At 42.3% G+C, this 13,338-nt stretch overlaps 1 protein-coding gene across 2 annotated transcripts in view; it reads right to left on the reverse strand.

Moving 5' to 3' along the window:
- Positions 1-13,338, reverse strand: part of IQGAP2 (IQ motif containing GTPase activating protein 2) — a 287,896-nt gene that overhangs the window by 133,404 nt on the left and 141,154 nt on the right. For both annotated transcript variants that reach the window (XM_032626071.1, XM_032626073.1), the window contains exons 3-4: positions 10,466-10,622; positions 1,908-1,985 (exon numbers count right to left, since the gene is read on the reverse strand). In XM_032626071.1, the coding sequence (XP_032481962.1) occupies positions 1,908-1,985; positions 10,466-10,622 (235 nt within the window). The remainder of the gene's footprint in view (positions 1-1,907; positions 1,986-10,465; positions 10,623-13,338) is intronic.

Consider the following 13,338-nt stretch of genomic DNA (forward strand, 5'->3'; position numbering starts at 1 on the left):
CAGAAAAACTGCATTTCAATGTCTGTCGTTATTAATCTGTTTACCACTCAACACCCTGTTAGTACTTACTAAATTGCAGTTGAGAAATTAATATGAACTCTCTATTATAACTATTGCCCAGAAAGGAACACTATTCAATGTTTTCAACATTTTAGAAGGGAAAGTAGTTTGATTAAAAAAAGGCAAAATAAAATAGATCAACATTGACTACTGCAAGAAAAAAGGAGCTGAGTTAAAACAGGTATTAGCACAAATGTATTTTAAAAAAGGCATTCATAATTTACATGAAGGAGTCCTTTGTTTTCGTTGTGGGGTGTGTTTTTAATTGCAAACCTGGATTACTAATAAGAACAACAACATAGGTCTAAATAAGTCAGTAGCCGATACCCTTGCTGGATCACTCTTAAATCATTTCTTTAAAATAGCTGTACATATTAAGCAATTCAAAAAAGGGAACTATTGGTACATATAGAAACCTGATGGATCTCAAGTGAATTATGCTTAGTGAAAAAAGTCAATCTCAAAAGGTTACCTACTGTATGGTTCCATTTCTATAACATTCTCAAAATGACAAAACTATAGAGATAGAGAATAGATTAGTGGCTGCCAGGAGACAGGGCTGGGGAAGGGATGCTATATATAATGTCCAACCTCTCTGCAGTATCGGCATCTTGATTGTGGTGGCGGTCACACAAATCTATTCATGCATAGAACTACAAACACACACACACACACAAATGAATGCATATAAAAGTGGTGAACACTGAATAAAGTCTGGAGTCTAGTTAATATTAATACACCAATGTCAATTTAATTCTGTACTAGTTATGAGATGTCACCATTAGGGGAAGCTGAATGAAGTCTACACAAAGATGTACTATTTTTGCAACTTCCTGTGATTCTAAAATTATTTCAAAATAAGAAGTTTAAGAAATAGCTCTACAATTTCTATCACATGTAATTATTTCTTCATTTCCTCCACTTGTCTATATATCTCACAGGTGTAAGGGTGCCTGCTCTTTGAATTTAACAAGTTCTGAATATTTGCTGAATGAGTTTTATTTGGGAGATCTATTTCAAGAGTAAGACCTCTAACCCCCTAGCCAGTAAAATTTAAAGTGATACTACGATTTATAATAATACTTTATCGAAATAAATTTATAATGATGATTTATAGTGATACAATATATACGGATACAATGAGACTTAGAATCTTAAGTATAAAAAGCAACACAAAAAAGGGAGGTGGCTCTTCTAAATCAACTCTCTACCAGCCAAAGCCTGCTCCGACCTTGTTTAATTTATTTTTTTCTTTCTTTCTTTCTTTTTTTTTTTTTGCAGTACGCGGGCCTCTCCCTGTTGTGGCCTCTCCCGTTGCGGAGCACAGGCTCTGGACGCGCAGGCTCAGCGGCCATGGCTCACGGGCCCAGCCGCTCCGCGGCATGTGGGATCTTCCCGGACCGGGGCGCGAACCCGTGTCCCCTGCATCGGCAGGTGGACTCTCAACCACTGCGCCACCAGGGAAGTCCTAATATATATATATTTTTAAATTAATTTATTTTTATATTAAGTGGGTTTTTTTTCTTTTTTAACATCTTTATTAGAGTATAATTGCTTTACAATGGTGTGTCAGTTTGTGCTTTATACCTTGTTTAATTTATACACACTTTCACCTGGCTGCTCTCAGTCTGAGTTCTTGCCATATGTTACTTTTTATAGGCCTTTCCATATTTCTGTTAGTTCTCACGTTTCTTTTTTTTTTTTAATTTTTTTTAATTTTTTTTCTCACATTTCTCATTTCTGATGCAATAAGGACATTTGCTGCATTAACGTACCCCAGTCTGCTAAATTTCTTTCCACAGTAAGGTGTTTGCATTACTCCTTTTGTTTTCCCAGTTCAGGCTTACCTTGGGTAGACCAATAGACTCCATCGCTCTTAACCACTGGACGGTGTTATCCGTGTGTCGAAAATGAAGGCCCGACTTCTAACGTGAGGATGGGTGATGGTTGGGGGAGGGGGAGTGGAAAGAAGGGAACGCACAAACAGTGAGTCAAAAAAGTAATAACTTTTTTCATTAGCAGGATGCTTTCAATTGTCTTTCTCCTAGAATCGTGTCATGAACGCTCATATAAAACAACCAGAGATCCAATAAAGGAGATGACACTATCTCAGCAACACTGCAACCATTTGGGATGGACCGTCCCAGTTCCCAGAATTCACACGTTTGAGGTAATTCTGAACTAGAATCTCAAAGACCATTTTCTGTCTAGCACGCCTTAGGATGTTTTATGAGACACACGTGCACATACATGAGCATGTACGCACGTGCGCGCGCACACACACACACACACACACACCCCATGTCAAGACTGTGGCAACCACAGCTGAGAGGACTGTAACTTCAAGAAAAAAAAGGATTTTTAGAAGACCAAATGCCTTTTTTTTTGGTGGTTTCTGGCTCTGCCAAACCATTTTTTCTGATCACGAATGTAGTACGATTTCTGTAAAAAACCTGAAAAATGTAGAAAAATACAAAGATGAAAACAAAAAGCACCCCATGATTCAGAGCTAATTTTAGTATTTATTCCTTCTATAATCTAATTGTAATCTTGGCCTTGTACAAGAAGTAAACTTTCACTGGAAATATTTTACAAGACCTTTTTCTACCCATATAATAAAAATAGGCTATGTTTTCCATTCCTAATGGTCCTAATCAGCCAGCCATTATTTTCTCCATAAATAAAGTATTCTTGTTGCTATTTCATGAAGTTTTATCAGGCAATGAACCATTGTGAGCTTTAAAATGATCTTATATATTTCATTAGTTAAATGTGTACCGTAATGTTATGTATTTTATTTTCATTTCAAATAAAATAAGAAGTAACTACAGCCAAGTTTCATCATAACTAACACCCAGTGGTAGATCATCACATTCAGAAAGTCTAGCTCTTCCCTTTTGTGAAGGGAAAAAGGGTCATCTTACGTGACCTTTTACAATCTAATAGTTGGAAAGCATTTTTGTTGCTGTAAGGAATTAGGAAGTATAAGCTAATTAACATTTGACAAATATTTACGTGCTTTTGATAGTGGCCACTATTTTTTTTTTTTTTTTTTTTTGCGGTACGCGGGCCTCTCGCTGCTGTGGCCTCTCCCGTTGCGGAGCACAGGCTCCGGATGCACAGGCTCAGCGGCCACGGCTCACAGGCCCAGCCGCTCCGCGGCACGTGGGATCTTCCCAGACCAGGGCACGAACCCGTGTTCCCCTGCATCGGCAGGTGGACTCTCAATGACTGCGCCACCAGGGAAGCCCAGTGGCCACTATTTATTAAGATTGGACTGTGTGTGTCAAGCACTTTACATAAATTATCTCTGATTTTCAAAACACTCTGCAAGGTAGTTATCACTCTCATTTTTTAGAGATGAGGAAATCTAGGCCAAAAAGATGAAGCGACTTGTCTAAAGTCAAACAGCTCTTAAGGGGCTGAGCTGGGATTCAAGACTAGGTCTCTGTGGATCTTAAAACCTTTCCTGTGCTAACACTCCCCAGGGAAGAGGGCAGGACATAATGACCAGGGGATTATTCTTCACAGGGAAGAGATTAGCTAATTACCATGAAATAACTAGAGGGAGGGGGAAGTGTATGGACAGAGAGGAAGGATGTTAAAGAATAAAGAGAGAGAGGGCTTCCCTGGTGGCGCAGTGGTTGGGAGTCCGCCTGCCGATGCAGGGGACACGGGTTCGTGCCCTGGTCTGGGGGGATCCCGCATGCCGCGGAGCGGCTGGGCCCGTGGGCCATGGCCGCTGGGCCTGCGCGTCCGGAGCCTGTGCTCCGCGGTGGGAGAGGCCGCGGCAGTGAGAGGCCCGCGTACCGCAAAAAAAAAAAAAAAAAAAAAAAAAAAAGAATAAAGAGAGAGAGAGCCCGCAGACATTTAACAGCCAGGTGGTAGTGTCTGAGGGTAACTCCGCATCAACTGTTGCAGAATACAAATGCTTCTCAGACACGGCCGCTCTGCGACCGTGGAGGGACAAAGCGGAGATAATCCTCAATCACGTCAGGGCAGAGGACCTCAACACCACAAAGTAACTAAACATCACCCTCTTCCAACTAAGACAGGCGACTTATTTCTTGTCTGATGTCAATCTGGTTCCTGTTCAATATTCTCACCTCCTAGATAAAAATTACCAAGATACCAAACTGATTACACTTCCTGACAACACCGCAACGATCCTTGCGCTTCCCTAAATCCTTATTAGAATCACTCAGTACAAGCTCAGATCTCCACTGAGCTATTTTCTCTTCCTTACAGCTCCGTGGGTATGCATTTTTTCTTGGCACATCATATTTAAATAAATATAATTTTATGTTGGTTTCTGAGAGTCTTTGGCTGGTAGCCTTCAACAATCCAAATTATATAACAAAAACATCCCATCCATTTAGTGGTTTCATTAGCTAGGTAACCTCAGGAAAGTTACAAATCTCTTTGAACCTTGGTTCCTTGGCTACAATAGGGAATGGTATGCTTCTCTGGGTTGAGGATTTAATGAGATTTATACATATAACACTTAGTTGCAAGGTACACCTAAAATGCAATAAATGTTAGTTATTGTAATTATAAGACTGGGCTTGAAACTTTTATTCACCTGTAAGGCCAGAAAAAGGTTTAGCGCTTCATGTGAGAGGCACTGAAGGAAAGGGTGGTTATCAGAGTCATATTTCTACGGTAAATGAGTGATAGATTTTAAATCCTGCGTCCGCCTTAAACACCTCAGGAATGCTGACCTCAGAACCCTATGGTCCATGCCTGCCTATTTAAGAAGTAAGCTTCAGTGAGCGAACTGCATTAACATCTTCAATCTACCACGTTTACTTCAATTAGAACAAAAACAATCTTCCAAACAGGCTCAAAATAATCTTAGTCTGCTATAACCATTTATAGCTTGTCTATTTTTTCACCAGTCCTACAGTAATATTAATATATTAGGCTAGGTGGTATGTCTATAGGCGTAACTTGGCCAAGGGCTGTTACTGAACATCTACCTAATTTCTTTCATGTATTAGACTAGAGAGTATATGCTGATTTTCTACTGCTGAGCTACTACAGCACCAGCGAAAAAGATTACTGCAGTTTAAATTGAATAGATGAGGTATTATGTAAGTCTTCTTTGGATGGTAACTTCTTACATATTAGGATCAAAGCATTTTAGAACGATGAGGTAGTTTAAAACCAGTAATTATTCTAATGTGCTCATTTTATAGATGAGTCAACTGATGCCCTAAGTGTTTAAGACACTCGAGTTGACCTAACTTGTTGAGCTCTGGGTCAAGACTGGCTTGCAGAATTCCCTGACTTCAAGTCCAAATATTCTGGTCAATTTACTGCTCACAGAGCCTCAGGACAAACACCTGTAACAGTTACAGTGTAACACTTACAGTGTGCTTACCTCTGTCAGGCAGGCACTGGGCCTTGCATAGATCACATTTGTTCTTCACAATTTCTCAACAAGGCTGATATTGTTACTGTTTTCCCACTTTACATTGGAGGAAACTGAAGCTCACAGAGGCACAGTTAGTGGCAAAGCCCGATTCTGAGGTGTTTTGGTTCTACTGCTCATACTACTGACCACTATGTACATGCTTTCCCTATCTAAGGCCCACCTAAATGTTCAATGCGCGTTTATTGTACGTCTGCAACTGTCAGTGCACTGTCCAGAGTGATAGTGTTCTTTGGCTTTGAGCCTTATTAGACTGAATCCTCTCCAAGGAATGCCCCTCCTACCTCCTCCTCTTTCTCTTGGTCATCCTAGTTGGCTTGGGAACATTCATCCTTCAAGTCCCACCATGGAAACCTTCCTGGCTTCTTTACCAGCCCAACCCCCTTTAGAACTGACCACACTATTCTTGGTTGGCTCCTACCATCTACCCAGCCATCTTCTCTTCACTGCCCTCCACCCATTTCCAGCCCCTTTCCAGGATTCACCCTTTGTTTTCCCTCTTGAATCCACTCACTTCTTGTCTCTGCAGGCCACTGTCACCTGTCACCTGGACTGAGTAATCCCCTCATGCACTCTGCCTGCACGTCCACCCTCCCTCCAATGTGTTCTCCAAATAGCAGCAGAGAAATCTTTCTAAAGCACATACTGTACCATGATGTCTCTGCCAACACTGAAACAGCTTCCCCCTGTACTTAGGTTGAAGTCACTCGTTGTACTTAGGTCCTCCATGTGTCACCGAGTAATCTCTCTCTGCTTCCCTCCTGGTCTCATTTCTCACCACTGTCCCTCACCGTAGCCTTTCAGCCACTCAACTTGGCCAAGCTCTTTTCTTCCTTGAGCTTCTCACAAATGGGTCCCTTCTCTCTGGACCATCCTCCCCATTCCCTACGCTTAACTCTCCACACGGATGAGTTTCCTCTCATTCTTCCAGCCTCAGAGTAAATGTCTCCTCAGAGAAGCCCATGGCCATCTGTCAATAATTCTGGCTTTCATTTCTTCCTTCATACACTTATCACAATTCACGACTGTCTATTTTACTCACAGTCTCTCTCTCCAGCTGACCATGAAATCATGTCTGCCCTGCTGCCCACTCTGCCATTGGTGCCTGGAGCAGTGGCTGCCACATGGTAGGTACTAATAAGTACTGTATGGATAATTGAGTCCTATCCTTTATGTATTTCTATCTTAGGACAATTTTATCTGCTTTCTGTATAACTTTATTAAAATGTATTATATTAATGTGTGTCTGCCTATAGTCAAACCTTTGTAGACTCTAAGAAGAAAACTGCCTGGGGTGATTATTAAGAATGCAGCTTCCTGGGTCCCTGGCTAAGATTCTGCCTGACTCAGTAGTCTGGGATGGGGCCCAAAAGTTGACGTTTTTACACACACCCATCAGGGGGTCCCACAGGAAGTTTGAGCATCACACTTAGAGGAAGAGTTTCAGTAAATATTGAATAAAGTACTGAATAAAGCATAGAAGACAAGAAACGGAGTACTCTGGCTTACTACGAACTACTGTCATTCGTTCCTTCACCCAACAGCTATTTCCCTAGCACACCCTATGGGCCAGAACCTGCACCATTTGCTGAGGATATGACAGAGGAGACACACACAGTTCTTGCCTTCATGACAGTACTCCGTGGTGTGTCCTTGTGTGCATGGCATGATTATGCAACTCAGACCTGGAAGGGGGGTGGTGGGAATGGTCAGGGAAAGAATACTCATCACTGGAAGCTTTAACTCTAATACCTAGCATATCTTTCTAAACCTAAGTTAATGAGGGGCCAAGGCCGTACATAAGCTGGCAGACAAAGAGGATGGGGCAGCATGAAAGCTCCCATCTACTTAGCTCAAAGCCATCATCAGTGACACAACTGAGGCCTTGCGATTCGGGACAGTGCTTTTGCATCGGCGACACCCTGCCCAACAGGTGGGTCATATTTTATGGCTGCAGTCCAGGCAGACCCTGCAGTGAGCACCCAGGCTCACCGAACTCATGGTTTCCAGATGGCACATCAAGAGACAGGCCTAGGTTAGCAAGTGTTCCCTTGTGTTTCAACGCCTCTGTCGCAGTCCCGTGATTTAGTGCTCCTTAGAAAGGACCACGTGCGTGACGGGCTTTAGACCTGAAGAACACATGAACGGGAAGCTAAGTCTCCTGCCCACTAGTACCGGTCTCCTTTCATTTCTGTAGACGAAATGAAATGGGCTTAAAATAAAAATTTATGATTACATGGCAAATCACTGACAATTTCCATTCAAGGACACTTTCAAGGATTTAATAAAAGGAGAAAAAGAAAAGCCTCTTTTTTTTTTTTTAGAAAAGCCTCTTTTCTCCAGTGAATTAACAGAGGGGTAGTTTCCATTTGTCCCATGTTTCTCCCACATCACAGCTGGCATCTACCACCCTCCATCCACCACCTCCCTTCTTTCCATGCCTCTCCTAGCATCCTTTCTTCTGTGCACCCCAGTGGAGGCCTGACGGCACGGGTGACAGCAACATAGAACACTTCCCTCTGTCACGATGTTTTGCTCAGGGATGTCATCATCTGCTTAGGCGCCACAGGTATTTTATTTTTTAACAAGAAATTGGAATCACTTCCCCGTCCCCATCCCAAAGAGAAGCTGCTACTATTCAAATAACAGGATCTCTGATGCCAGGAGGAAACAGTACCTGTTTAAGTTGCCATGAGGGGGTCCACAGCTGAACTGGGAAGAGACACCTACATTCAAGGTGTATAATGTGCCAGGAGAGGGAAGAATCAGCCCACCCGCTGCTCTGAGTCTCACCTTCACTAAAGGTCTGTCTTTCTGGCCTGATTCTCACTATCCACACATCAACATACCCACAATCTCTTTCCAGGGAGGCCTGGAGCCAACTACACTTTAACTCTATCATCAAATCTACATGGCTGGGGCTTCCCTGGTGGCGCAGTGGTTGAGAGTCCGCCTGCTGATGCAAGGGACATGGGTTCGTGCCCCGGTCCAGGAAGATCCCACATGCCACGGAGCGGCTAGGCCCATGAGCCATGGCCGCTGGGCCTGCGCGTCCGGAGCCTGTGCTCCGCAACGGGAGAGGCCACAGCAGCGAGAGGCCCGCGTACCGCAAAAAAAAAAAAAAAAATCTACATGGCTGTTAGTACTAATAGGCCTAGATCTTGGTAACTACCATTACAGCAATGAAAATGAAACAAAAATCGTGCTCTAAAATGTGGATAAATGTTCATTTATTTTGTGACAAGGGGGATACAAATTATTTTTTACCGTGCTTTTCTGAACTTTTAAAGTATTCCTCAAAAAACAAACTTTAATTTTGGCTGGCTAAGTCATTTGTTTCACTTAAGTCTTACAAAAGGCCGAAAACTTACTCTAGGGAGAAACATCTAGAGTTAATAAACACATGACTTAATAAACTCAAACTTATTTTAAGATATGCAAACACTTTTATTCATAACGTTATTCAAGGCAGAAACTTTTGCTCAATTCCCTTTTGGGCTAGATGATGAAAAGAGAGTTGTCAAAAAAGATGTCAATTCATCTTGTCTACTGTTAGCATAAACCATTACTCAAACATTTGCTCTGAATTCAATATACACATCTAAAAAATAAACTTTGTCTCAATAACAACTGAAGGGTAGTGTGGCATGCAATAAATGGAAAATCATTCCATTTTCAACTATACTTAATGTTACCCTTGAAATTTTAAGAGAAATAACTTTTAAGGATACTTGAAAATCTGCAGATAAAAAATACTGATATAAAAAACCAAATACAATATATTAAGAAAATAAAGAATCAAGTTTCAAAGAAGCTTTAGAAACACTGACCCAAAGTGGAGAACGGATCACATGTTCCAGGAGGGAATAGCACACATTTTTTTTTTTTTTGCGGTACGCGGGCCTCTCACTGTTGTGGCGTCTCCCGTTGCGGAGCACAGGCTCCGGATGCGCAGGCTCAGCGGCCATGGCTCACGGGCCCAGCCGCTCCGCGGCATGTGGGATCTTCCCAGACCGGGGCACGAACCCGTGTCCCCTGCATCAGCAGGCGGACTCCCAACCATTGCACCACCAGCGAAGCCCCAACAGCACAAATTTTAAAATTCCCTTTTGAAGACACATATAATGAAGGGGTCTTTCAGGCTGGTGTTTACTTTTTCCTCCTTTGCTTTTTAATGGAAAATTTCAAACATAAAAATTGGACAGAACAGTGTAATAAACTCATTTGCATGCCTCATCTAATCTCAACAACTATGAACTCATGGCCAGTCTTGAATCATCTGTCCAACCTCCTCCCAGTTATTTTGAAGCAAATGATAGATGTATCACTTTATCTGAAAATACTTAAACATGTATCTGAAAAATATCAGAATTTTTTTTATTAATACAAGATTGGTATTTATTTTGGTTTGGTTTTCTCACCCATATGCCTTCCCAAATTAGCCATGAAATAATTCTTAAAACTAGTTGCATATAAAAAGGGTAGTCTTAATTTGTTTTAAACACCAAAAGGAAAGGAGTTCCTGACTATTCAATATCAGAATTTTTTTTTTTAATCCCCTTGGGCCTAACTCTTCAGGGCCACAAGTTCAAGTCCCAGTTGGGTACTTTATTCCTTGATGAGAACAAGGGGAGTAATAAACTGTGTTGATGGTGAAAAAAGGAGGGGTAGAGGGCCCCCCACTGGCACTAATAAAATGACCTCCATGAAGGAATAATGGGGGTGGGAGCTGGGAAGCCCCATAAAGCAGAGATCTCTAGGCCTCAGACCAGAAATAGACAAATGCTTTGCTTTTAAAATTGCTGCTGCCTCAGGAATGATTATTTACAGGCTTAAAAGACCAAGGACATCCCCTTTCCCCACAACCCATCTCCCACCAAATACTTATAGAAACACTAAAAGAAAGGAAAGGAAGGGAAAGACTGAACTTCCACTTTGAGCTGGAGGCCAGACCAATTAGATCTCAGTTACCTTGTAACGTGTTTGTTCCACATCATAGATCTTTTTCTCCGATACCATTTTGGGGGCAAAGAACTTGGCTAACTTTGCAAGGTAAACTCCGTTCCGGAGCCCTTCTTCCAGTTCAGTGGTTGGTGGCAATTCTTCAACTAAGCAGACTTCCATCCACCTAAAGGGATTAAAAAAACCTTAAGGTGACTCCAGTTCAAGTAACTTTCTGTAACTGAAGAGATGCAGTATCTTACTACCTGTGATGGAGACATTAACAAAGGGAGCGGGATGTGAAACATCTTTAGGTGTCACAGATGGGAAGAGAGAACTTTCTGGGTGGGACAAGAATTCAGAACACACAGGAACAAGGGGGATGACAAGCCCAGAGGCACTGAACTCACTTCCAAGCCAGAGCTTGTCGACTTCACTTTTATCAGAGTCTCTGCCAATTCTCTTTTGTGCCAAAGAGGAAAAAGGCCAAAGCATATTTGTATGGGTGGAATGAGTCTTGCTGACATTACAGAAAAAAACAGTTCCAAGTTTATGAGCCCTCAGTGGAGGACATTCTTGTAGGGGTTATGCTGTGGGGAGAGTGTAGTCCCAGGTGCAGTAAAATTTGCAGTTGCCTCAGTCTGGAAATGACTACCAGGAAAGGTAGGAAGCGTGGAAAAGGGACAGTGAAATTCAGAAAGCAGACGCTGTCTTCTTTAAATAGGACACATTCCTTTTTCCAATACCAGGAACTTATTACAGCATGCTTACCTTTTTTGGGGAAGGTATTTACTGGATTTTGAAAAAGATGAGATTAAATCTTAGGACATTGTGCCAGTATTGTAGAAAAGAGAGCACCAAGGTCACTACTGGCTCAAAAACACACAGTGGGAGGGGAGCCAGGCCAGTTCCCATTTCACACTGGTGTGCTGAGAATCTGTGGAGCTCAGAGAATAATGCGCTTCCTATCCATTCTTGAAGAACTCTTCCCTACTGTAAGACCCAAGAGGCAGGGGTGCACGCTCTCACCTCCCTGCCACGAACCCACCGCCCAATCACCAACTATGAGTGTGAGCTCCACACCTATATAGCCAGTCCCCGCAGAAGATCATTAACAACGACAGCGCCGATCCCATCAACACCTGGCAGTCGGGAGAGGGCTGTTCTGCAGTATTAACAACTGATCGTGATCCAAGCAGTGAACGCTGTAAAATGTCTCAATTGCTTGCAGCTCTGGCCAACATCTTTGAAAAGCTCAGAGTCCCTAATAAGCAAGGAGTATTTACTGACCACTTATTTAGGCAATGTAAAACGTGGAGTATATGAGAAAAGCATAAACATAAGCCCTGCCTTCTAAGAGCATTAAGCATAATTGAGACGGCAACACAATTGTGGGGAAAAACCAGAGAGCCATGTAAGAGAGGCTATGCTGACCAATGCTACATGTTAGTGCATAAGAAGAAAAAGTTGGGGAATAAAGGGGATCATTGGATTATCGCTGGAGTAACAGGGAAAACAATGAGAAGGTGGTGGGATCTGGATTTGGCCTAGAAAAGGGGAGTCTTTGGAAAGGCAGGGGAAGCGCTTAGGAGCTGGGGAACAGGACATACTAAAGCCATAAAGGAAACATGGCTGATTCACGGAGCAAACCCAGAGAAGACTCTGGGCCTTTGGGGTTCATGGGAAGAAAGGAATAAAGCTGAGCACACATAGTGAAGTGAGGTTCTGAGGGAACTGGCGTTAAGAGAAGTGATGACGTTTGTTGCCACAGGAAGCAGGGAGCTCTTGGCAACTTCGCAGCAGAGGAGTGACAGGCTGACAGTGGTAATTAGAGAAAAGTAATCTTGTATGATGGATGCCCCAAAGATAAAGCGCTCTGTCAGCCTTTCCCATTGTGAGGAGTGGAGGGACTGGATGAGACAGGAAGAAATGGGAAGGAAGGGAAACAAGAGGCATTTCAAGGAAACGGTAACAAGACTTGGTGACAGCTTAGAAAGTGCAGGAGGGGGTCAAAGGAAAGAGAATATTCCCAGCCAGGGAGAGGGGCCCCGTGTGGAGGGAGGACTCAGCCCCACATCCACTGTGTGACCCCAGGCAAGCCCCCTAACCTCTCTGGGTCTCGTTTTTCTCCTCTGCTAAAGGGGCAGGAGATGAGAAGGATGGGATGTTAAGGTCTCTCCCAGGTCTAACATCCTAGGGGGACTGGGGAAACTGGGAGAACAAGGAACTGATAAAAAGAGATGACAAGTTTGCTTTCACATAACAAACAAGGGCTTCAAATGAACGTAAGAGTACCAAAGCCTTGATGAATTTTTAAAAATGTAAGAAATCAGTAACAACATTGCCTTTTTGATAAAAATCTGGCCAAGTTAAAAGCTACTGCACTAGACCAAGTTTCTAATCTAAATAAACTACAAATTACAGCATTATGCTACTTCACATTAAAACAAACCTGTTTTCAAATAATTATCTTGAAAAAATGTACAAAATTGTTTCTAACACAACAGTATATAACTGCTTTATAATAATTCCGTAATCGGGGGTAGATGTATGAAGGGTGGCAGAGAGGTAAATTGACAATTTGTAGTAGGAGTGGGGGAGATAAATTGACATTTGGGACCAAGGGGCAGGAAGTTAAAATAAAAACAACTCTGAAGTGTGATATTTTAGACTTGGTCTTACTTTTTAAAAGGATAATCACCTTAATTTTTGTCTGTGTTAGAATATATGTGTAGTTGGCTGAAAACACTATTCTAAAAACTTAGATTAACTATAGCCTATTGAAAATGTAGCCATTGCTAATGCATATAACATCATGAAGTACTCAAAGGCAAAAGCCATCTCTTCTTCCTTTTCATAATCCCTTTATCCTGGAACTGTATTTACAGATATTGGGTACCCAA

This window comes from Phocoena sinus, chromosome 3 (genome assembly GCF_008692025.1).
Source record: "Phocoena sinus isolate mPhoSin1 chromosome 3, mPhoSin1.pri, whole genome shotgun sequence".
Classification (NCBI taxonomy): domain Eukaryota; kingdom Metazoa; phylum Chordata; class Mammalia; order Artiodactyla; family Phocoenidae; genus Phocoena; species Phocoena sinus.